This window comes from Anarrhichthys ocellatus, unplaced genomic scaffold, assembly GCF_004355925.1.
Source record: "Anarrhichthys ocellatus isolate YVR2014 unplaced genomic scaffold, GSC_Weel_1.0 scaffold10, whole genome shotgun sequence".
NCBI classification, from domain to species: Eukaryota; Metazoa; Chordata; class Actinopteri; order Perciformes; family Anarhichadidae; genus Anarrhichthys; species Anarrhichthys ocellatus.
Window position 1 is genome coordinate 2,315,851 of NW_022280040.1, and position 27,463 is coordinate 2,343,313.

At 41.0% G+C, this 27,463-nt stretch overlaps 1 protein-coding gene across 7 annotated transcripts in view; it reads right to left on the bottom strand.

Moving 5' to 3' along the window:
* The window catches only part of myripb (myosin VIIA and Rab interacting protein b), a 95,591-nt gene that overhangs the window by 62,587 nt on the left and 5,541 nt on the right, over positions 1 to 27,463 (bottom strand). For all 7 annotated transcript variants that reach the window (XM_031849812.1, XM_031849809.1, XM_031849808.1 and 4 more), the window contains exon 2: positions 26,932 to 27,137. In XM_031849812.1, coding sequence (XP_031705672.1) covers positions 26,932 to 27,041 — 110 coding nt within the window. In that variant the 5' untranslated portion in view covers positions 27,042 to 27,137. The remainder of the gene's footprint in view (positions 1 to 26,931; positions 27,138 to 27,463) is intronic.

A 27,463-nucleotide genomic window follows, 5' to 3' on the forward strand; every position in this document is an offset into this window, starting at 1 on the left:
CACACACACACACACACACACACACATTAAATCAATCCGTTACACACTGCAGCTTTTGTTGGAGGTGATTTGGTTAAAGAGAAAGCACAATATGGTATTGACTGTGGATGAAAAGCTGTATTGATTGCAGCCTGAGAAAGGACGGTATTTGTAACTGCGCAGCACTTTTGATTTGAGCCTTACAACAGCCACTAATGACAGAGAGCAGGGAGGCAGCACATGCTATCAGTGCTAAGTGCATTTTGAATGAGTGCCTCAGTTCAATCCAGCAATGGTGCACTTGCAAATTAGAGATTCATAAAGATGACACAATGAAACAATTGCGAAGTGAAAGATTGAAGAGCAAAATAAAGAATAGGTTGACAAATGAAAGGTAGAAGAAAACAAATAAAATGATCATGACCGATTGTTCGTGTAGCGGTGTTTGCTAACAGATAGGAGTGGATAACAAACCAACAAGCCTAATGCACTTCCCATGGCTGACAGATATGCATATTGGCTTTATGGTAATACAGTGCGGGTGGCCAATCAATAGAGTCAACACGACATAGACTCTTTGCTTCACGGTGCACGTAAGGATATTTAATTAAACTTGCTCCAGGCCATTCACACCTGCAATACTCTCAAACATATAAAGCATTAGGAAAATGTCTGTATTCAGTCCACCTGGGAAACAGTTCTTAGATCTGTTGAAGTAGTGTATTCAAACCTTTAATGAGAGCATATGCTGCATATGCACAGCCCAGAGGAGCTCATATTTCCCAAATATCAGCTTTTTAAGAACTATACATAAAGGAACATAAAGGAGATTGACAGAAGTTGCTGATATTAGCAACATTGAACACTGAATTTAAATTAGAATACAACTAAATCAGAATACAACACTGAATTCTATGAGAGTCTGAACTGGCGAAGGGGCAGTATTTATCGTCATAGTCATTTAGCATTCTGGTGAAATGGCTTTAACGTTGTAACAAAACTTTCTTATAATGGCTGCTGTGAGCTGCAGTGAACTCTCTGATGTTCAAGTGTCCTCAGACAACCCAATAGAAGCACTCATAAATACAATTATCTCAGCCTCAACACACACATAATACTCTATTTATGATATCTGGACAGCTTAGACCACAGGGAGTCCAGACGACACGGTGGTCTTGTCCTTTCAAGCCAAACACGTTCATTTCCAGAGCGGTTATTATTTCCTGAGGCGCTCTTGCAGATAAAAGGTTGTTTTTTTTTTTAATCTCAGGTTGAAGTGTGCAGGCAGGAGCCTGTGTGTAATCTGGCAGTTACACAAAAATATAGACGGAGGCACTCGTGTTAACTCGTGTCAACCAAACCAAAACATATGCTCACGTGCACAAAAATGACTCTGCAGCAAACAATTACACAAGTCGGGCTTCTGGGATTCAGAGCAGAGGGAGTGACTGAAAAGGGAAAATAACATCACTCTGGCCTTGATTTGGTCACCTTTGGTTTCTTGTAGCAGTCAAGTTAGAGGGAAAGAGAGAGAGGGGAAAAAACTAAGTGGGGGAAAGAGATTTATCACAGCTGGACAGGTGTAGCTGAAGACTATGGGAGATTACTGCTACATGAAAGGAGACTTAAAAGTGTTCTGCTCCAGCTATAACTGCATTCTAACTCACTGTTTAGTCCTCAGAGTCCAGCGACACCAGGAGGAGTTGCTGCAAAAACATGCCTGCTTGATATGCTAAGACGCACATGCGCTCATGCTTCTAAGCATGCGTGTCACATTGTTCTGACACTCTCAACAAATACCCACACACTCACGCTACATAAGCCACATAGAATAACATTGATATTGCACATCATTGATGACTCTGACTTCAATCTGACAGGCATATATGCTTTTATTCAATGAGGCATTTCCTCCGTAGCTGGGTACAGATCCTCTCCTTGCTGCTATTCTCATATTATATTATAACTGAACGCGATGGAATTAAAATGTATAAAATAGTGTTAAAAAAAAAAATCTAATTTCAGTTTTATTATAACCACTAGCTACTCTGCCTACCCCGACTGTCCCTCTTCTCCGTCACTCTCTGTGCAACATAAATGTGCTCTTTCATCATCTGTGTCTGACAATACATATTAAAAGGATGTCCCTGGCCAGTCAACCCCTCAATAACTCAATCTAATGAAGTAACAAACCCCAGTGACAGAGATGACAAGGACTGACACAGCCTCGACTCTCCATCCATTCCCCTCCATTGGTAACTGGACATTGACTCATAGGTCATACTGTAGCTTATGGCCTTAAAGAGCAGAATGATAGCTCCTTGAACATAGGTGTCCCAGCTGATGCCATGGCGTGTGCTATCCAGTCGAATAATGTACAGCACGTTTTCAAAACACTATCAAATGTCCTTCTACATGATGAGAATGAAATAAAAGCTGAAAATGTAATAAATAGCAGTTTAATACGATATTATATTTGATATATGAATTGGTTTAATGACATTCCCTCAAATGACTTTACTATTATATTGTAAAATAAAAGTCAGCCACACCTTTTATCAAGTAATAATTCCTGGTTAATGCAGTAATGGAACGACATTACCGTATCTGAAATGTTATTATATTACATTTTTTTTACATTTTTAACCATATAAAGTAAAACAATTTTTTTCTACAATTTTGCTGTCAACAATCTTTGACAAAAATGCTCGTTAATTACATCAACCAGCAATATTTTCAGTTGCAGCACAACTACTCACTCATTCCCAGCATGATGTCTCTGTAATGTCTCTCTCTCACACTCCATTTACACTGATATGGCACCATCTCTTGAGCACTCAGTTGAGATCCAACACTAGCAGATCAGAGACTTGGCAGTCTACTACAGTCTGCGTGCAAGGGCACGCTGTGTGTTTACTTCACCATCAGCGAGTGTCAACCTTCACAACCCCAACTCTCTACTCTCTGTCTGAACAGACAGCCATTTATCTTCCCATCTGATTGCCATCAGCTGTCTCCCAGTGCCAAGGAATGGGGCTGCATTTGAAAAAGGGCAAAATGCCACAAAGTGATTATGAACTGTAATGTAAACAGCTTTTCTAAATCCTAATAATAAATAAAGAACTGGGGCAAGTTTATAAAAGGGAAAAATGACCCCCAAGGAGCTACAACCCACAGAATACTTTATGACAGATGCGGGGATGGCATAACAAATGAAAAGGGATAATTCCTAAGAAAACATATTTAAACCTGTATCAGCAAATTAATATTTGATATTTACTCTGTGAAAGTGGCAATTGTGGTGCAGAACCAAGTGAGAATCCAGGATACAGGTGCAAACTGTATATTTTTCTTAATGTAAACCAATCCCATGAAAGGACCAAACTCGTTAATCACTTCCCTTAATAGTTTTACGATTCCCTCCAACGGTCTGTGGTTCTCGGCCCGAAGGCCGTTCATTACTGAAGACAGATCTTTAAAAAAACAAACACAAATATACACTTTGATTTTGAAAAAAGGCTGAATAATTTCTTAAAACAGCTGAGCGCTGTAGTTTTTCATTAATGTGACTCTGACAGGAGTACATTGCCCATTTGTTGGAGACTATTTTCAGCTGCGGATTTAGTGAGTAATTATTTACACCACTAGTAAGAAGTATGCGGGATTTACTAAAAAAAAAAATAAAATACAGTCCTTCTGCCCCCTGGTAGTCACATATCACCCAAAGTTGCTTTAAACATAATAATTGTATAAGAAGTAAGTCTATAATCGAGAAACTACAGAAGAATGTAGTGTGTCAAAACGTAAAAACCGCAACAAACAAAGCTAAATGTCAGACAACAACAGCAATGGAAAAAAAATCATCCACACAGAAAGCTGTTGGCGACTTCAAATAGTGTGTATCGATCCTAGCCTGTAATAATTCAGCTGTGTCTGAGGATGACCTTCTAAAGTGACTTTTCCATTCATTATGATCCGGCCTCTGAGCTTTAGAAGACAACACAGCTTGCAAACAGACAGTAACAAACAGTACGCCTCTTCATCTCCTAGCTGCCTTTAATGAGTGCAACTTCATTAAAAACTATAATTTCATTATAGACATGTGCTGCGGCTTGATTATTCCCCAGATGAATTACAGTTCCACATCCACAGAACGTTCTGGCACCCTGTCCTAGCACCAACCTCTTGATGCAAAGAGTGTGCCGCTAAATCAAGAGCAATTGTACCTCTGACAGGAGGCATAAGAATATACAAGTACAATATATCAAATAAGAATTAGTGAATGTACAAAATGTAGAAAGGATTCTTTAAAAACAATAAGACAGCGAGTACTGCACTGACCTAGTTGTTTCTGCTTCCTCTACAACTTTCTTTTCGACCAAACATAAGGATCAATCAACAAATCTATGGCTGCTACTTTATCTCACTACTTTAATCTGATCTGACATGTGACCTATATGTGAACTTGTGAGTTGTTTTGCGGTGATATATTAATCTTCATTAAAAACCACAAGACACTACAGTCGATTGAAAGTGTGTGTAATAGTGTGGTTCTCTCACACTCCCCACACATGTACATGACAAATTGTTCCCTCGAGTGTCTTTTAGATGTGAATGAGGATTAACCTGGCTAGCATAGACACAGACTGAGAGAATTATGGGCCTTTGCCAAGGGAAAGTTCAGAATGGATTCAGATGGTGTATAGATTATAATTTATCTCGTCAGAAATAGCCTTAAAAATGAACACGTTTCTTGAAGAATGACAGCAGATAATGCAAGCGCTTATCAGCTGTTTAAAAAGCAGTCAACTACTTAACTTAACAAGGGAAATTTATGAGCCATCTTTCCTGCATCCCATGTCTCATTAAAATGGGATGTCCTTAAATTGATTGGCATTTGGGGTATTATAATTATTGACTTTGTTACCAAGAGTTTGATGAGATGATCAATACCACTGTCTTGTCTGCCCATTGAGCTATAGCCAGAAGGTGATTAGCTTAGCTTAGCAGAGGTAAACAGCTAGCACGGCTCTGTCCAAAGTAAAATAATTCATCAAGATAAAAAATACATTTATTTGTGAAATGGGTGTATTTTTTTTACTTTGGACTGAGCCAGTCCACCCTACCTTCAGTGCAAAGCCAAGCTAATTACCTCTGGCTGTATTAGCATACTACGTAGGCCAGCTAGGACAAAGTTAGATATCTTAGGGCTACTTATACATGGTTAAAGGAGTATACTATAGCTCAGCATAGCATAATGTCTTGAGGAAGGGAGAAACAGCTTGGTGATTGGTGATCTTCCAATGCGCTGGTGGCATAGTCGTTTCTTGATTCAGGTCTTTATGCTAAGCTAAGCTAATTAACCCATGGCTGTAGCATAATATTCAGCAGACAAAATGTGATATCCTACTAACAACACATGGTTAAAGGAGTAGATCGTCATTTTTGTGAAATATAATTAGCCTATTGGCTGACTTCAGTTAGATGGGATTCATACCATTCATATGTCTGACCATTAGGTATAAAGCTGGAGCAGAAAAACTGAAAGCAGGGCTAGCGTTGATCTATCCAAAGTTGAAACACATGTTTTATTGTATGTGTTAATTGGTGAGCCTTAGAGGTGCTGGCAGGTGTATTGAACTTTGGAAAAAGCTGCCTGCTTCCCGTCTTTATGCTTAACTAAGCTAATCTGAGCACACTGTATGAGATCGGATAGGGTCTCTTGCGTCCTTAAAGTGTCAGTGTGATGACAGACGATGAAAGGACAATTACTGTTTGCCTCGAGCCACAGTGGAGAAGACAGACACCAAAGACAGGGGAGGATCTATAGAAGACAATGAGAGACCGCTGAGATGGGGGGGAAATGAGATGAAAGAGAGCAAACAGAGAGAGTCTGGGAAAGAGAAAGAGAAAGAGTGAATGACAGTGAGGGTAAACAGGGGGAGGAGCAGTGGATTGGAGCAAACAAACAGGGATTTCCAGATGAAAGTGGGTAGAGAGCAGAGAAGAAAGCTGATTATTTGGAAAGACTGTGTGTGTTTGTGTTTGTGCATGCAGTTAACAGCACACATGGATGAGTCATCGCTGGGCTCATGCTGATTGCTATACCAGTCAGTATGGCGGATAGTCCAATAATTTGGATCCTAAAGTTCTACTCATACACATACGTATATTTTATCATTTCTAAAAAGGGGGTTTTGTTTTAATGCCATATGTGTTCAAATATACTGTCCACCCACACTTTGCATTTGTCATTAACAAAACTGCGTACGAGCATCATTCTGCAAACATCTGTTTATGTGTTTGCTTATCAGCAGACGTGCACACACAGTTGGGATGACATGTAGAGATGAGCATCCATGCACTGCAGCTTATTGCTGAACAAATCCTTATCTAGACATTAATCCCTATATTAAGACAGGCTTAGCTGCTGCGTTATGATACCTTGCTGGGTATGAGCATGTTGAGTTGTATTTCAGGAAGAAGAGAATTTCGACAAGCAATTTCTATGTCAGCCACCTATAAAATTCCATCTACAAAATCTGGAGGATAATATGTCCATTATTTGAGATAATCATGGTCATAAATGTGCATGTGATGCAGGGCAGGGAGTCTAGATTTGGAGGGGTGATGCAATAATGAAAAAGCGGTTCATCATGTCACTGTGGTGATGCGTTCATACGTGTCAGCCATGCTGATGAATCTTAATCCTAAATCTCCTGACAAATGAATACGAAGCCAATCTCATTAGCAGGTGCCGCCGTCGTTATGGAAACAGGAATTGACAGGGCGCCCCGTTAAAACTACATTACAGTCATTTAGCAGACGCTTTTATCCAAAACTATAAACTCTGCTCCGTCCTTGAACCAATGTATTTGGGTTTTTATCTCATTTCCCATCTACCTTCCCTGTACTCCTCTCAATATCACTTTCACTCTGTGTTTTTTACACACACACACACACACACACACAGTCCTGCAATGACTCTGTAGGCCTGAAACTCCACACAGTGGTGGGCTGTATTACTCAATGAATCACTGCTGAATCCTGCTGCTACTGTAGCTTTCCTTGTTTCCCACACAGTTCGATTCACACACACAGCTACAGGCCTAACAGCCCCCGTTACCCTCTCTACTGTCACCTCTGAGCCCTCGCACCCCTCCACACCAAACTGTGAGAAGCAAATTGATGCTGTCATCTTACCAAGCCAACTGCTAAAGTCTAAAGTCTGTTGACTGTATGTATTAAAGGGACCTTATTCATTATCTTGCTGAGAGTGAGATGAGAAGATCAATTAGCTTAGCTTAGCATAAAGACTGAAAGACAGGGGGCAATAGCTATAGCCTGACCTTTGTTATGCAGGTAAAAATAAAATAAGAGTTACAAAATACACGATGAAACTGCTTTAAAAGTAAGAGTGGTATCAATCTTTTCATAACTCTTGGCAGGAAATACATGATATTTCTCAGAATGTTAAACTATTCTTTTAACAATTACATCAACATTTACAGGCATATTCAAAAGGATATGGAGTTTGCTGGTAACATATCACATTGTCTTGACATTGTGACAGCAAAGCATCAATTAAGCTATAACATTGTACTGTACCGTATCTCACAACATCCCTCGGCTGTAATGAAGGTTATACCATAGCTATCGTAATGCAAGTCACTATAGAGGTATGGCAGGATATGTGGTGCCCCAAGGAGCTTGTGGTAAACAGAATTTGTGCCACTGCAGCTATACCGGCAAGTACAAAACAATAAAGTATCCGCAGTTAGCTCAAACTGATTCCATAAATAATGACAATAAGATTTCAGAGGACAACACAGACTTCACCAGGTGCTGGGAGAGATAGAGAAGAAGAGGAAGGGCAGCGAGAGTGTACATAAGTTGGGGTGTCAAGTGAGTATTAGCAAGGATGGAAAACTTTGTTTTTTATTTGTGCACATCACATTATGTCCTCCGATTTTGAAGCGAGAACAAGGCAAGTCATCCATTCAGAAAAATACCAGTGTTTAGTCAATGCAGCAGTTAGCATCATGTCTTCAACTGCACTGTTGGCTTTCTAAAGTTTTGAGTGTATTTTGCCCTTGACTGTGTAAATCGCTTGAATGTTCTGTAAACCCCTTTTCTTAAAATAACTTCATAAATATTTCCAAATAGAGCTGGGGGTGAGGAGAGAATTATTATTGCTGATATGACACAGAGCGGAGTACATTAGGATAATAAAGTGTCGCCAACACAAAATGGGACCATAAATTACAACGCAGCCGAGGAATGTGAGCCACGACAGCAAGATTTCCTTCAGGTGGAGAATTTTACTTTGCTCAGTGTTACCTTGAGGACTAGCTTGATGGATTTACAACATCAGCCTTTATGTCATGTAGGGACTAACCAGACACAAGACCATCATTCATAATTGAATAAATACATACAGGGCCTCTGTTGTACAGACCCTGAGGTGCTGAGAAATAAATCACGAAACACATTGTCATTGATTTTACACAATTTCCTTTTTTATGGATTTGATTATATTTGATGTTTAACGTTCATTAAATAATATTATTTGGCAATGCTTCATGGCTTGTGTTTGTTTCGATATAGGTCTAAAAGCAAAGTAAAGGTGAAAGATTATCTACAAGAATACAAGTGGAGAATATTTCACGACTGCATCCACCATTTCAACGACTAACTGCACACGGCAGCCTGCAAGACACAATCGATGTCTGGAACCTGCCGATTGGAGACAAAGAGGAGAAGTTTAGGGAAGCGTTCTACCTTTCCATCTGACTTTGTCTTTCCTTTAGACGAATCTCCAGGGGTAACTGACATATTCTTAGAGACCAAGTGTTCATCCAAAAAGGTGCTGGTACAAAATATTAAAACCTACTCTTACATGAAACTGTTGGTGCTGTAACTCCTCACTAAACCTCACATGCCTGAAGAGCCTATAGAGATGAATGAAAGATGAGGAAAAGTTTTCAGTTTTAAAGAACTAGATACAGGCTTGTCCCAGAACACTTCCAACATCACTGATGCCAACTTTTATACAGCTTAAAACACTGTGAGAAAGATTGGCCTTATGGTGAAATTTAAAGTGGACTTTTACATTAATGATAATAATACATTTTAGAGCAGTAGCAAATAAAATTGTACTACTTGGGGGCAACGGAACAACAATTTGGAGTTGGTATTCTTTTTTTGTTTTTAAATAGATTTTTATATATGTGGTCTGAGCAAGGGCAGGAGTAGGAAGGGGTAGGAAGTGAGGAGAGGGCCTCCCACTTTACATCCCTGGTGTGATTCCAGCACAAGATGGTTTCTAGATTAGTTCTGTCTCTGCCAATTCCTGAGGGAAATAGTTGGCTCTTTATCTACTTGAAGCCACACCGGCTAGCTGCTAATTTAGTTTTTTTTCTGAAAAGAGCTACTGCTTTGACAAAAAACAACACTGATTAGAGCATTCAGAGTGAACCAAAACGGTAAAGTTGTGGGCTGTATTTCTAAACATGAAAATATTAATAAATGCAGCTTTAAACAGGTTCACTTCTAACCAATTCTAGCCATGAGTCAGAATCTCATGCCTCCCACTTGCATAATCGTAAATAATGTTTCATGTACAGGCTGAGGCTTACTGGATGCACTGTGTGTCTCACTCTCACTCTCAAATCTGCCATTAGTGATAATGTAGCTACCAACAACAAGCCAAGCAGACTATAGAGTAGAGATGAATCTGTGCACAAGGAAGGTCATTTTATTATTGTGTTTTTACATTCACTGTAAGTCTGACTTGTCCTGTTACCTAACAACCCATGGTTCCTAAATGCACCAGGGTGACAGTGCGAGTTTGCTTCAACATTAATCTCAACTAAACATTAACACTGTAGTTTGTCTGGGGAGAACAATGCATAAAATAAAAGCGGAGAACTGTCTCACAATTAGGAGGAAACTAAACAGCCATGGAAGAGAAAATAAGGAGAACAGTTGATTTATTACCCTCATGTAATATTCATGCTTAGAAGGAGTAGAGTTTATTTAGGGATTTGGTGTAGAGAGAAAAGTTCCTGTAGGTATTAATATGAACACTATAAAAGAGTGGTACCACCAGGGTCTGTATCTGCTAATATTGCTTACTGTCAACAGAAAGCACCGAGGCACATTGCTTATTGGATTGCTTAGAGTTCAGGTCTCAAGACGTACACTTATTAGAGCAGTGCAACAAATTTATCTTCCATTTTGAAGATAACGCAGAAAAACAATAAGCTCCTTCAGCAGCATTATTGAAAATCATTTATTATCATGTGGAACCGTGGTGAAGTCGCCCCGTGTAAAAACAACGCAAAAACTAACAGGTGCAAAGGGATAACAGTGCAGGAGCAAACTCACCCGGTGTGTTCACATTACTTCTGGCCCACAAACAAACACCGGTGAGACCTCCGTGGAGGGAGCAGATATGGAGCCGAACAGAGCCGCACTTCTGTACTGCTGTACTGCTGCGCAGTGATCCCCGGCCCTGCATGTTACATCGTCGCAGCACAGCCAATTTAACTCCACGCACCCACAGAGCACGCTTCTAAATCAGTGTTTAATCACTAGAATGACAAGCTCAGCTAATTGTTGCCCTCCATCTCACCCACATCCTCCCGCTCCCTTCCCCTGTCAACTCATCCTGCGGTGTGCTTGCCTGCTCAAGTACTCAGGCGACGGACTGGCTATTGCGGGCTACGCTGTCGTCTGGAGCTATGTTAAATGAGTGTCTTCTTTCGGCCTGCTAATTATTACGATCATGCTGCACCGCTCAAGGATACACGACTCGCTGCTTGTTTGTGTTTGCGCGATCCAAACAGCCTGTCTGTGCTGTGATAGCTTGCTGCAAGTGAAAGCATGGTCAAGTTTGACTGGATGTCTGCAAGAGTTTCTCTAAACACAGAATTGGGATTTAAATGCCTTAAAGTGTTAGTGTTAGCCTTGTAAGAATATTTCTACTTCAATAAAAGCTCTTCTCTGATTTACAAATCTGTCTCCTTTCAACAAGTAGAAACACACAAGCACAGACCCACGGAAACATGATCAACAACTGCATACAGACACAAGACACGATGAGCCAATTTGAATTTAAAGAGGCATCCCTAACAAAATGTGTCTATATGCATCGATCTATCTTCAGGATGCCTATGGAAATGAAAGAATGAATCGTTTTCACATGGTCAATATCCACGAGGAGCTTCTGTTTTGACTGGCTAAACACTCTCACATGAGTGGAACCAAGCATTAAAAAAAAGAGAGATGTTTAACTTTGCAGGGTTACATTTTCCCAACAATATGCTTGTAAAGGCCACACTGAAGCCTAATGAGATTTTAGAGATACAAAACTCATCTCTTAACATTAATAGTATAATATCAGTATATTACCATGATCACAAAATAACCCGAGACATCAATAAACATGGAGCTCATGAGGCCAAGTTGAGAAAAACAGCGCTGGAGGACAATAAAGTGTACCATGACACCTGACTCCAGAGGAGGGCACTAAAAGCAGTGAAGACCTTATTAAAAGCAGTGATTAACAGACATTATATGCTTTAAAATATAAAGACTTCTATCTTTAGGCCTTGAATGACACTGGAGTTTTCGTCTCAAGGAGGCAACAAAAAGCTCAAAAGCTCAAAAGATTCTCCATCACATTTTCACAGCACTTAAAAGTAGACAATTATATAACCTTTTCCTCCTACAAGTGAACATTTGAGACATAGTTTAGACAGCAAATCTTTTCTTTTTTTAGCAATAAAACAGGGCAGAGTCAAACTGCATTAGGCCTGAATATGGTGAAGAAAAGAACCATCTGATTTGACGTTGTGGTTTAAAAAGAGAGCCTGGCAGAAGTGTTGTGTGTCACTCAGTCTGGTCTGAGGCCTGTGGTCAGCCAGTGGGCCTAACAAAGTGCAGCCATGTGTAGTCCAGCCAGGTCCTGACAACATGGACAACAGTGCTCCCTACGGGCCCAGCAAAGAAGGTCCTTTCCAAAGACCGCACTAAGATGGGAGGATTGAGAGACTGGGAGTGCATTTTAATGGTTTAGACTAGAGGAACTTTATTTTCTGAGGCCACTGTTCCTTAATGAAGGAGGGAAAGTTATTGTTGGACACAAATAGGCCGCCTTTGGCTGAGTACCGCCCTACAGTGCAGTCTGTAAGTATTCGGACAGTGATGTGTTTTTCATTGCTTTGGTCGTTCTACAGCATTTTGATTTTGAAAGAAACAATGGCTTTAAAGTGCTGACTTTCAGGTTTGAGGGTGTTTGAGGGCATTCACATCTATATTAGGTGAACAGTAGGTCTCACTGTGCTTTATAGCCTGAGGTGGTAAATATAAAAAGGGCTACTATTTCTTTACGGTTCAATGGATGTAAACACCTTCAAAGGAAAGTCAGCACTTTACACTCAAGAGTCATTGTTTGCTTTTAAATCCAGTGTGCTGGATGGAGTACACAGACAAAACAAAATTGTCCGACTACTTACAGACTGCACTGTGTGCTATTGCGTTTTTTTGGGGTTTTTTTTAAAGATAAAAAAAACAAAAACATATTCTTTTCCAATTTCATTTCACAATCCTGCTTGCGGCAGCGCCTGGCAACCCGTCGAAGAGAGCAGTGGCAATGCTCCATTAACATATTTGCTTTAGCATCTCACAGCCTGGCAACCGAGCACTGCAGCTGTGCAAAACCCTCAATACAGAGGACAGTCATAAAACACAATCAGTCTCCAATAGAACACAGTGAATCGAAGGGGTCAGTCCCTGTGCCCCCTGCGAAACAGTCACACAATGAGAACCGCAGGGGGTGCTGCTACAGTACTAAACCATCACATGTTAATATGTCACTGGATTATCAATCTGTCTTCCCCACTTTAGCTAAAAAAGTGGTTAATCCAGCTAATCATAGTGAGCCCAGGCTGGCTATATATTTAATTGCAATTAGAGATGAATGGTGGGTTTCCCTTAATGACAAAGAGTAGTCTGGATATGTATTCCACATGTCTCCAGATGTCCTTGACTACGCCACTGCTTTCCTTCACTTGACCACAACTGTAATTGCAGATGTAGAGCTGGCGGGGATCCAGCACTGAACTAATGAGTACCAGCAGATGAGCAGTGCGCCCCATGCTTCATCCACCTACACTATGATATACAGTACAATCCCAGAAAGTGAACAATACAAGGGCAGTGATGACCTACAGAGGTGAGAGCGGGTGATATTGGACTGGCTTAAATAGAGGGTACGGAGCCTGTGAAAATAGCATATATGTCAATATTAGCAGGCCCGTCAAAACCACCACCATCATCATCATAAAGACAAATGAAAAGAGGGAGAAACAGAAGCAGAGAGAGAAAGTTGCTCATAGAGTAGCAGAAGGAATAAGGAAAACAATACATTGATCAGGTGACAAAACCAAAAGCGAGCAGCCGCAAATCGACAGCCATCCCTTATGCAGAGTCATCACAAAGGATGCCCAGCTACAGTTTGTGATAGGCCTTAGTTTCTAATCAGCTGGCTTTGACTCAGCAAGTAATTGGAGTTCCTCTACTGGCCATATAACTCTGACAGGAATGGCTTTAATCATTGGACTTTGTTTCAGCTATGGATGGCTGCTTGTTATTGTGATATTTTGCCACATGGCTGCAGCTCACTGCCTCCCCCCCAAAACAATTGAGCTGTTGTTTGAGAGGAGAAGACACGTTGGGATGGATTATGACAGCAGAAGAAGATAGCAGACGCTTTGCCTTGTCAGCTGAATTTCTAACATTTAGAGAGGTAGAAAGTTGCATCCCTGAGATACAATCTCAATCAATTGTACTGCAAGAGGTGTGACCCCTCTAGAAACAATCAATCACCAGCAATATGTCGAGAACTATGATGAAACGGCAGCAGCTATACCTAACACATTCTGTGCACTTAATCATACAGCCAAAAATGAATGCTGCAGTATACATCTTGATTCTGATACCGATACACGTGCAAACACACATGAAAAGCATACATTTTATCAAGAACTCTTCCTCGCCCTCACACAAACGTGCTGTAAAGAAACAGCAGTAGCCTCGGCTAATGGAGCGGAGCTCTCATCATCGGCATCGCTTGTGTCTCATCAAGGACGGACGAAAAACATGAGAGATGTCTTCCCTCATCTCTCACGTCCGTCCTCTCATCCGTCCGCCTCGCCTCATGCCCGTCCTTGCAGTCGCCACATTCTCCTCAACAAATGACACATCACAGACAGACTGCAGCTTATCTTCTGTCCTCCAGTGACAGTTTCAGACAAACAGACAGGAGTATGGAAAAGCACAGGGAAAGTCAATATGTCTACAAGTGTATGCATTACATTTGACTTGAAGGCAAAGTTACATAAAGACTAAAACATGACAAGCGAATTTGACAAGTTCTGACTGGATTCGGTGCAAATGACATTTGGCAGGTTGAAATCACAAGTATATTCTCTGAGATCTATGTAAAATGATCTCAACAACAACATTGCAAGTCAAACTGTACAAAGGCTTTTTAAAGACTTTAAATGTCCTATGTCTCATTAGTTGCATTGTCCCTTACTGTATGTGTGTATTTTTGAGGTCTAACAAAAATATTAAATGCATTCCCTATTTGTTAAGCCGATTTTTTAAATTCATTTTCAAACATGCATTGTTGACATCCACATTAGCAGTCTTCTTCTTCATTACCTTTGCTAGAGTATTACTGTGTTTCTTGGCGCATTATCGCCCCCTGTAGATCAGTGGAATAGTGTGAATCAGGTAACCTTGTGCGTGCATCAAATGTGCCTCCTCATGCGTGTGCATGAAATCAAACTAAATTAATGGCGACCCACAGATGAAAACCTTGCATCATAGACAAAAAAAAAAAAATCACAGGAAGTAATCTGAGCTAAAGGTTCAAGGAAATGTGCAATAAACTAAATTCCACCATTGGCAAACATTTGGAAAAGGAGGATCCATTCCCAGCGTTTAGTTTGCTGGTTTACCAAGCAACACTTTTATCAGAACACACGGCTCCTGCAGTCATTAAACAGAGGAGGGCGAGCCAACCGTAGCACCAGCTGTGACTCATAATCTCTGGTTACTCAACCAATGATGGTTCCCCCTGGCAAACGCGTGCTACTTGAAAAACGGCCACCGGTGGTAGACTGGCACCCCGAATGATGAAACAAAAGAGAATGAGTGAGCCTTGTTTGGTTTCATTTAAGTGGGGGAGAGTGTGCAGAAAGCTTGCAGATATTTAAACAAACAGTTGTCGTAATGATGGATTAAACTAAAGCATTCCTTTGAACACATTTTATAAGGTTTAAATCACCAACCATCAGTCAATAAACGTGTCTAATGCATGATTTGATATTCATTAATAACACAGATACTGACTGGCAGGTTTCTTAACCAATCACATTATGCCATAAAGTTCGGCGTCTGCTCCTCTCACCTCAGGCCGCAGTAGGTTTTAATGGTGGTGATGTAGATTCTTCTGAGAACTCTATAATGACATTATTGGGTTGTTTTGATTACAAGTCATGGAAAAAGTTTTCATGCATGTCTGGCCCGTGTGTTATTTAGTGTATGTGACTGGTGAATCTCTGGTTTACTGGATGTCATTGAATGCTCCAAGTGTGATTGTTTATGTAATAAATAAGTCTTTAAATCTAGATTTCTGTATATTTGAGATAACATTACTTAACGTTTAAGGGATTTTCTTACTTTGATTAGAGGGCGAGACTGGTTAGTGAAGTTTCTGACAATAACACTTTACTTAAGACATCTTTAATTTGGATAAACTGGAGGTAGTAATGATCTGGAATGTCCTCTGTATTTACACTGATTGTGGTCCAAGGTCATGAGAAGTTTAGGCAGAGTTGTTTAGTTGTCACGGGGACTGTTTCAGCTGTGAGTGAAAACACACACACACACACACACACACACACAAGTGAAAAGTCAACAAATACCAAGAGACTCATTAGGTTTTCGGAATTCTGTCAAGATGTCAAACGTCACACTTTGAGAAGCCACAGTTTGATGAATGCAAGGGATTATGGGTAAAAACTGAGAAGAGAGACCGAGTGCTTCAGTGGGCAGAAGTGCTTTAACGGGGCTGATGAAATGAAATGGTTTCTTATTACATTTACTCTAAAATATGTGTTTAAAATGATTATTATTTTTTAATCATATAGTATATAAATGATTTCAACTAATATTTACCATTATCATCAACATCAGCAGCGTCATCTCAAGAAAAACCCTTTAATGCACTTAGCAGTTTTTATAAAGCGCTTTACAGGCATTTCAAACAAGAATAGTAAAACACCCGAGGAGCTAAAAATAAGCAAAAGAAGAGAGGGATAGTAAAAGAGGAATTACAAGATCCATAAAATCACATTTTAAGTAGAGAAACCATAATAAGAAGCAACACCAGCATTAAAAGTGGGCACGACCAAAATCCGTCACCGTACATAAAAGCGGGACTAAGTCATAAAAGTGTTTTAAAAGCTGATTTAAGTAAAGTCCATAATCCTTACGAGTGTGAGAAAAGAGCAGAAAATGAAGGGGCTTTGCTTTAATTGGGAGTGCTTTATGTAGCTCATTAGTGTTAGGCTTTAGTATAAAAGGGGAGAGCCCATACACACCAAAGCCTTATGAGCATATCGGCTTCATGCACTACTGCCATGGCAACATTGACCGAAACAAACAGAAGTTGTTCTTTATTACACACACACACACACACACACACACACACACACACACTATTATGCGCCCTGGTAGCTCATGCACTAAGGCTGAGTCCTTACCGAATCCAACCTGAGGCCTTTGCTGCATACCCTTCTCTCTTTCCCTCTTTCCTGTTCAATCTGCTGCTATACTGATAAAGGAAAGAAAAGGCCAAAAGCTAAAAGGTACAGCAACAGTCAAAGCTGCAAAGCAACGCAGAGAGAAGAAACCCTGAACACAGTATCACAGTGTGTCGTCCACTGTTTTGTGTTGACTGATGAAATACAGGAACAGGAGGCAGATATTGATCACGCTCTGCCCATTTCCTCAAAGAGAGACAGTAAGATCCAACCCCCAAAACACGCACACTCACAAACACAGTATAGATCCAGCGGAGGAGAAAATGATAATCAATGGCCATCCAAAATAAACCAGAGGTCTTTAACATGAGGTAAAACACTCCAACAGCGAGTCTCTGTTGTTTTTTTACACACGTATGGAGGTTTATCTGATTAGATCCATCTCATAAATTAGAGCTCTTGAGGTTTGGGGTCAAAGATGCTGGAGCAGAGGGAGAATCCATCTAATTGGGAGGATGGAGCACAGGACTGTAGGGAAAGCTCAGCACTAATTTAATTTTGTGTTTATGCGTTTGTGTGTCCTGGGGTGTGTGCAGAATGGGTGACGTATTACAAACGCAGCTCCGTCATCGAGGATGTGATGTAAACAGATTACCTCTGCTGCCAACCAGCCTCAGCTGATGTGTTGCTTTCTTCAAGAGCCTTCACAGGAAATATTTTCTAGCTAATTGGTCCACAAACTGAGGCATGCCCATAAGCCATGTCGGTAAGGGCAATGCCACTTAATCTTTTAAAATCTGCAGCACACTAAAATATTTCAAACGTTAAGCTAATTTGGCTGAAAAGGTCAGTTGTTTATTCTTTCTTTGGATAACATATCAACATTTTCAAAGTGGCAGCTGGAGATGAAATGCATACATTTACAAATAAACTGGTATTTCATTATTGTATTATTAGCAGGTTATTTTTCTGTTTATGTCTCTAAGATGTCTAAAAAGAATTTTCCCAAGGTGACATAAAGATATTTAATTGACAATGATATTTGACAATGAAAACCATCGTATTCTCACATTTGAGAAGTTGGAAGCAGTGAATGTTTGGCCTTTTTGCTTAAAAATGACTCAATGATTCACAGATTACAGAGTAAATGTTTATGCGCTAAATCCTTGTTCTACAAGAGTGATGACCAGATTGTTTTTGTTAATTGCACTAACTTTGATTAAGTATATAATGACATTAAACATTCATTAATTGTATGCAAATGTTGCTTACATTAAGATTATTTACTAAATCTCTGAAGAAAAACGACATGAAAAGGGGAGAGAAATATATGAAACTTTTTCCCACGGGCCCTTTGCTGATCTTAACTCTAAAAACACATGATGCAGCAACATGTAAAGTCATCCATTTCCCCCTCTTCCACATTACCATTCAGTGTAAGACAGCATATTTAAATGCTTTGAGGGAATAATGACAGAAAACACACCTCGGAGGAAGAGCAAGACAACCGGAACAGAGACAAAACATTACCTGAATACAGAGAGGGCTTGACACAGTGCAGTGGTTACACTAAAAGGAAGAGGATTCATTTTCTGTAATGAGCCAGACTGCACCTGTGCACAGAGTGTACCGTTCGTCTTCCTCCTCCCCTCTAAAACAGACTATAATCCCACAGGGATCCCTTCCCTTTCTCTTGTTTTGAACTACCATAAAGACAGACCCTCTCTTAAGCTGTGGGTCCGTCCGTGTCCAAGCACTTGAACCTCGCCTCACCTTGTGCAAACAGCACAAGCCCTCGTAATTAACACCGATGGCAGAAGTTCAATCACTTCAATGTCAAGCAGGAGATAAGGCCCATGGGATGAATGACTTGGCACTTTGGGAGGTAAATGAGTCTTGTGTCTCTGAAGAGCCGGACATGGGTGAGAAAAGAGTGGCAATTATTTAGACAAAAGGAAGGCCTCCCTGCTGTCAGGCCAAGCATCACTCACTCCCTCTGGACAGAGAGCAGCTCTTCCAACACCACCCGCCATCTCAACACAACATGGCTACTGCTAATGAGGATCTACAGAGGTAGAGAGAAACCGACGGGATATTTAAGGAGAGGACATCTGAATGATAAATGGAGAGGTAGAAATAGAACAGATGGGGGGGAAAAAAACACGGGAGAGGTCGTAAACTACATAGATTCAGGAGACAGGGAACCTCCTGTTGCAACCAACTATTTTCCTCTGACTCAAAACAGCCCTTGACATTTGGCCAGCAGCAGAAGTAATCACTGCAGCCCTGGACAAACAGAAACGTTACAGCTCAGGGATTGCTCAGAGTCTGTCTTAATCTTTCTGCAGATAACTCCTATCTGGGTGGGAATGCACACACGTTAATGTGGAGGAAGACAAGGCTGAGCAGTGATCCGTTCACCTCCATTTGAACCTCAGTCAGCAAAGGCTAAAATGCAACACATGCACAGAGGTACACGTCCACGCAGGCAAGGTTATTGAGGAGGAACCTATCTACTCGGTCAGCTGGAAACAAGCTATGTATGAGCTATGAAAGCGACTGTTCCACAAGTAGCCGAGGTGGATTATTTTTTCACTATCTCATCAGCCGATCCTGTGGGCTCAGCAGCTCCAGAGGACGGAGGCACTGCGCAGCTGCTGATTCGTCACACTCAGGGGAAATCAGAATCTTCCTCCATCAGACGCCGTAAACCACCGTCTGTTTAGAGCGAATGCACAGCGCACGCGCAAACGGATGTCTCCAGAGAGACACGCCTTTCTTCTCAGGAATTTCTAGAGCCAAACTTCTTATGGTGCTCAAGTACAACGGTGTTGCTTGACAGATCATCCACGCTGCTCATTGTTTTCAGTCCGATTAGCAACTTCCAATGCGAGACTGGAGTTTGAGTTGAGAGACGACGTGTGCGACCTGTTTGTTTTCCAAATAGCTAGTTTACAAGCTAATTTGAATCCAATAAAAAGCTAAATCCTTGTCAGGCGATAGCCGGTGGGTTCCCATTGTATTTCAGCCAATGCATTCCACCTCTGCTGTCCACACAGACTGTTTACCTGGATTCAACCAAAGCCTGCTCTCCAACATACAGTAATTGGTCAATGCTACTCAGACTACAAACATAAACCAGAATACTTCGGACGGCAAAATCTTGACCCGTTGCCTACAGATTCTACATGTGGAGGCAGAATCTGTTTCTAGAGATTACTAAGTATTTAAATAGTAACATAGCCTCAATATCGTAGATGAAAGATATTTAAAAGATATTTATATTTGACCATTCAAATGTTTGGACTGTATTATCTTACAAAGAGCTGCTGCACCTCAGATACATGGGCGTCAGTGTGTGTGTGTGTGTGTGTGTGTGTGAGAGAGAGTGAACACAGTATGCCCATGTATATTTGCTGTGGTCAGGGGGGCTATATTTCTGTCTGCTAATTAAGTTTAATTATATTGAACATCATCAACTAAGGGCCATATTAAAGACTAATTAGAAATCACAGAGTCTGTGACAGATGTACAGATCGCCCCAACAGCCCTGAACACATGAAAGCAAGCTGATCAGACACTCACTCTGTTTCCATATGCTTTCAAACCCTCCTTGCAAAAACGGCAAAGGGAATGTAGAGGGGGTGCTTGATTTGTCATTTGAAATATGCAAGTAATAAATATTTCCTTTTGCAGAATATTTGCACTTTGACCTTTATAAATCTGCTCACCTTCCTGTCGACCAGAAACACATATGAGAGCATGACATTATTAAATCATCTAATGCATAAAGTCAGACCAAAACAAACGTACATAATCAGCTGTGATGAAATTTTAAAAAACACTACAGTGGATGTACTGACATAGTGAGTATTCAGGGAAAAACAAAGACATTTTTATTCCACCTTTTTTTTTTGAAACAAAAGTCTAAAAACAAAAGAAAAAAGTGAATTAGGTCGAGCAGTTGTAAACAGTTTGGGGCCATCAATGAGAGCATAAAAGGGCACCGTATTAATCATAATGTTACCCTGGCAGACCATGAAATGTCGTGAATCACAAAGATGCACTGGGTAATACACCTGCCAATGTGGCTACAGAAAAAAAGGTCAAAAGGATTGGTTCTTCCTGCTCACTGTGCGCGCACACACACACACGCACACACACACACACGCACGCACACACACGCACACACACGCACACACACGCACACACACACACACACACACACACACACACACACAGTGCACTTCCACATCAAAAACAACCCGCATCAACATGACTCTGAAAAATAACCCACACCAATAACGTTACACAGTTAATCCCCACCGAACGGGAACCGCAGCCAAGAGAACACTCCTGCCACAACAACAGGCAGACAGAAATTAACTCTTTCCAGACCGGCTGTCCTGGCTACATACAAACTCATTCATGCTGCCGATGGAGGGAGGTGAGACGATCAGCCACATGAAGCTGTTTTGTTGCTAAGACTCTTCTTTGTGTGTGTGCAGTTACTCATTACAACCTCACATCTTTGGGCCGTTTCATGTGAAATAACGTCACATGTTAACATACGACCCGACACTGGATTACAGCACAGAATAAACACCTCAGAGAATCAAGGAATAATACATGTCTGTTGAACACAATGGAGCTATTCAAGCACCCGCAAAGCTGCGCTGGACTCGTTACACGATTGCAGGATTTCTGAAGTTCAGGTCAATAGTTCACGAGTCTGGGAAACCTCTTTCATTACAAAAACACATCATCAAACCAATAAACAAGCTAATACATAGACTATTCAATATTCTACAGTGGTCTACTTACTGTATTTGGGGAAGGGGCGTTCAATAAGTCTGAGCCAATGCTTTGAAAGGACATGACCTTAGGCCTGAAAGTTGATTTTAGTATACTATAATAATCATAATAATAATAAAGTAGATTGCACTGCAGCCCAAAGGGACTGTCCTGTAACGAAGGGCAAAATCCTCTGACTGCTTGTACTCTGAAATTCAAAAACACCAATTTATCGGCTGTGATGTACTGAGGTACAATTTTTTAAAGGCTTTCTGTATGGATAGCTGAGCAGGTGTGCATTTGTGTCATCTCTAGACAGACAGCAAAGAGGATAAACACAGGAGAGAGTAGAGGTCGGCTCCTGCCCCGACAGGGTGACATCGTCTGCCACCTTCTCTCCTAACCTCCCAGTGGGACTCCTGCTCCCTGTACCTTCCTGCCTGTCGCATTCACCGGAGCTAAAACAAACAACAGCCGACATAAAGAAAAAGATAGAAAGAAGCTAGAGCCTTTGGATGCGTGAGGCATGTTAGATAGAAGTGTACAGACTCAAAGATTGGTATAAAGAAGCGACGGATGGTTTGATTAACTCAAACATAATGAGATAAAAAAGATGCCTGTGGTTACTGTTCACTTGTCTGAACACAACATCACAATTTAATTACAAAAACAGTCACTATTTTACTGACTAATTAAAACTGCTGATGCAAAATATTCTTGAGCCAGGAATTACTGCGCACAAAGAAAGAGAGAAAACAATGGAGAGAGACTGATTATGGAGTGAATCGACCTACAAACTCACAAATAATTGAGACTTATCCACAGACCATTGTACAGGAAGGATAGACTTACCACAGCTGCATTTGAAATTTGTTTTGGAGTAAGCATTACAGGAACAGTAATTGGCCTATCCATACAAGAACTTGCCAGACACGTGTGTGAAGTGATCCTTCCTAACACCAAGAGCAAATTACCCTGTTAGGGTCACCAATAGCTGGAGCTCCAGCCATTTTCTCAACACTCGCACAGAGGCAGTGGTGGATAGCTTTTTCCATCTATAATCATTTCCAAGTCTGACCTCCCTTGGTAGTGCTTGCGCTGTTTGTTAAGTAGGCCCACGTCTGCGCTCCCCTGAGTCTCCTGTTGCTCCATAATGAGCCACTCCAGCTGTATGGCCACTGAGACGGCCGAGGCCAGAGGTTGAGCTGCTCACTCTCTTTAATTGGCAGACTCACACTCTCACTCTCCAGGTTGCATAAAAGGCAGTTACTGAAGATTTACTTTCGTAGCACTATTCCAAAGACAGCTATGTGCTCACAGTTAAAGCAGCCATTGGCAGAAAATATCACAACAAACAAAAGAATACAAAGAGAGAGCAAAACAGCCAACACTTCAGTGTGTAGAAACAAAGGAACTAAAGGTAAAACAAGTGAACTATTCCAGGTGTAGGAGCAAAGACGGCACAAGCAGTCTCCCTTCATTTTATTAAGCCGAGCTCCTGAGACACCCACGAACTAATGGGAAGCAGAAATGAGACGCCTAAAGTGTGAATGCACACAACAATTCAGAAATGTACTGAAAATGAAAAGGCATTGTAGTCTATGTATGTGTGGGGGCCTAATAAACATATCGAATGCAATTCCTTCCTCATTAAACATTTACAGTGCAGATGGTAGAATCTGAAACTTAAAAAGCTACATACTTTACATTCATGTTTGCTTGCCAGCAGTCTTCTTCTTCCTTGCCCTTTTTGGCATATTGGTACATTTCTCGGTCAACACACACGGGATAGTGACAGATCGAGTAGCCAGTCTTAAAAACATCTCTCTGTAGCGCTACTGATGGTCAAAAACTTAAGTGATGGGATTTACTAAAGCTGAGGTCATTGAAGTCTGTGTATTATAGGCGTTATTCACAGCAGACGCTTTGACTTAATGTAGGAAAAGCACAGGTGTTACTAACAACATTAACGTCTCAGTAAATCTTAACAGTGTGACAGTCATCATTCATTTTATTCAGTACGTCTGTGCTTACTAGGAAAAATAGGCCTATGAAATTGGTAAATGTGTAATAGTCCCGCCCTAACAGGTAACGGAAACCTAACAGGGAGATGTCAGTCAAGCACAATGGGTTCATACCCACACAGTCCTGAGAGGTCTGACCAGACAACATGTAAGTGAAAACACTTGAGGAGGTGATTTAAGGGCATGCAGGGCCTTTATGTGCGAAAATGAGAAGAATCAATTGTTTGTTCCTAATGAACCTTTTGAAATTGTACATTGCTGCATTGTCGTTTCGATGCTTTTACAGTCGGGCCAAAGACATGAGCTTTATCTTCACTTCATTTGAAAATAGAAGCCAGGAAATCATTTATGTTAGTCAGACTACTTTTAAAAGTGCAGTAAAAGCGGTGTGTCATCAGAATAAAAATTATGAGTTATTTAAAATAAATAATATAATTTTTAAAAAAAAGTCAACTCAATTTAAGCCCACATTTAAACTTTAGCTGAGCAACAAAACTGTAAAGAACACCCACAACTAGGCTTATAGCTGTGTGCATCGCTTTATTTACATATTTATGACACAATCAGAATTCATGAGAGAGAAGGTAATATCAGTTAAGTGTTTCTACGTTTCCTATTATTCAGCATGATAGAAAATTAAAATGAGAGCATTTAAACTGCCAGCTGAGGCTTATAAACTATCCCATGAATCCTTCAACAGGGTAATTTACAACTCTGCAGGGCTGACTTCATTCAGGGAAGAAAAACAAATGTCCGCCACGCATTGGAAGCGAAAAAACCCCATAGTGAGAGAGCCATCCACTGAAACACTCAGCCATCATCTGCTGTACACAAGCGTTAATATACCTATTCATATACAATAAAGGTTTTACATTTCATAGGAAAGCTGCTGTCCGTTCCGAGTGAACAATAAGAGCTGGTGCTCATACACAGCCCTGGCTCTGAAAATGGGAAACAAACAAAGTGACAGTATTCCAGCCAATCAGAGAAAGGCCATGGATGTATCAAGGGAAAGGCGAGGGACTGTAAATCTGGCACACTTTTTACGAGTCCTGTCTGTATTATGCCACTTTTCTTTGCCAGCTATAGTTGCCAAATACTTTGCTGATAACACAAAACACATTATCGGCTTATGAGATATGATGCATTGGTGAGATGAGACTACACAGTGATTAAGATTTAACATTCCGACATTCTGAAAGGCGACAATCTGTATAATAAGTACTACTATTTCCGATATGTAAGGTATATATTTTGTTCATACTTTTGCTCGAGTAAAATACTGAGGCAGAACTTTTACTTTGATGGGAGTATTTTTACAGTCTGGTATGATATACCTTTACTTAGTTTAAGGATCTGATCTGGCTTTTTACATCGCTGTGAAGAAATGACAAAAAGAGAACAAAGAAGTGTGACAGGCGCTAATACTGAGTCAAGATCAATCAGGTTTTCAGAAAACACACAACATCTAACAGTAAATACACACACAAAAACAAGAAGGAAAAAAAATCTGTGCGATCGTAAAACACATGAGCACTTTGAGCTGCAACCTAATTTGACTCTCAGCTTGCGTCTAATAATACTTTGGAAACTTTGCTTTTAAACCATTTAACAAGTCCCAACAAAGCGATAAGGCTACAAACACAGAGCCTGATTGCTTTTATGAAGAACTGTTGCCTCATCAGCGTCTCCCTGCTCCTATCAGCATTAATCTGCTCATCTTTTCTTTGCAGTAAACAGCAGTAATAACAGCCCGAGAGGCATAAATACTTTTTGATCATTCATGGCAGCTTGGTGGGAGAACATTTTACAGCCCAGTAATTTGGGAATACATCATCTCTGCGATGAAACAGATTCTGGGAAAAATAAGTAGAGTTTCAAAAAGGCGCAGACCAACGGCTGCTTTCTGGTTGGTGAGGCAACTTTGCTAGTCTCCTCAGAGTACAGCTAAGATGTTCAGTGCTCGGAGTAAAGCAGTCTAATCCCTTGTGGCAAGAACACAAAACCACAGAGGATCGCCGTTCAAATCTGAAGAAAGACATCAAATCTCCACAAGAAAATAGCTGGTGCTGGGGCCTGGTTGGTAGGAGCATATTTGCGTTTACAAAATCATAGGGTACAACCACACTTAAAATGCAGCGAAAGACATATTTTGAATTTTGTTGTGATACTAAAATTTCTCCCTGTAGTCCTGGTGAAACTACACAAAGCAGACACACTGTTTTGACCACCGATTTGATGACCAAACCCTCATGGAGGCCCGTCGCAAGTTAACCGAACCAAATCCCTTCCGTCTACAGGCTGTCACAGGGAGAGGAGGGAGGGAGTGAAGGACAGCGAGGCGAAGAGGAGGACCGGGGCCAGCACTTGTCGCATGTTAAGTGAGAAGCTATGACACCAGAGCATAGCCTTGAGGCCCGGACCCACTGACACCCACAGACCTGACAGCCCGCAAGGGGAAAGTACAAGACAAGCATCTTCCTGCTTACAGCCCCCGACTGTACCTTAATAAAGCCAACAACTGGAAATCCTGCAAGAAAAACGACTGCAATCGCTTTGTTTAGAAAGCATTCTTCCACTTTTCAATCAGATGTCACAACAACAGACTTCAAGTACAATCTCTGACAAATAAAAAGGAATATTGTGGATGCATGAACACATACCAATGATAATAATTACCGGATTTACTAACATGAATGTCTCGCCAGATAAACACGGATCTTGAGAATTGCTTGCTCGCCAAATCAATCAATTAAAAAGGATAAAATTAATCATTTGCAAGTAAGCTGTCCTAGTTCACCAACAGGTGGATTACATTTACCAAGAAGTATTTTGTGCAGATTTACTGTTATTTTCTAAAAAAACAAACCGTGCAGTTGACCGTTCGCTAAGCCCCAAACCTTCATTACTGTTGGTACGCCTGTCAAGCATTCTAGCATGGTGCATTGATCGATATGTTTACGTGCCAGCATATGTAGTGTAGAATTACGACAGTAAGCGATTTACCACTTGAAACTCGTAGTATTTTTTAATTAATAGGTCTCAGATTTCACACACAGGAACGCAAAAGCAGATGAAGTTGTAGAGGGGAAAACCCAAGACAAAATATATAGAAGGCCTAAGAGTCTTTGTCAGCTGAGCGAGCTGTACAACACTATATCTGGTCATTTCTGTTCACAGGTGAATGTCATCCCTCCTTATCAGCTCCTCTCCAAACACCCTGTAGCCTCTGTGTCGCCTTTAATGTGTAAAAATACTAGAAAAAGGGCGCAGGCAGGAGAAACCAATCTCACCTCAGCCTCTCCTCCTCATTCTTTCGCAGCTTCATGTCCCGCTGGACAACTTTCAAGACGTGCTCCGCCTCATCGTCAGTCAGGCCCGACAGGTCCAGCTTCCTGCCCATCCTTCCTGGCCTCGCCACGCTGAGCTGCTGGTCCAAGACGGGAGGACGAGGAGAGGCACAGGCGATGCTGCTCTGGGGGCCGAGGCTGAGACAACCCTGAAGGAAGACAGAGGGACAGAGCATTTTAACATGTGCTTTTGAATGAACGTCTGTACAAAACACATTTAGATCGTTTCACTGGACAGGTATACAGCTGTCCTCTTTTTCCTTTACACAATTCAACAGCTTCCGAAATGACCATGAATCTGCATCCCTCTATGCAGCTGAGTGTACAGTAGCTTTACTCTCCAGTTCATAGACAATCAAATCAGTGAGATAAAGTCTTGTTTTTGCATTCAGCATTAAGCAGGCAGGTGTAACTGCCTGGTCCGTCTGTCAACAAACACAAACACGGTTGTCACAAAATAACAGATGTTGTGTTT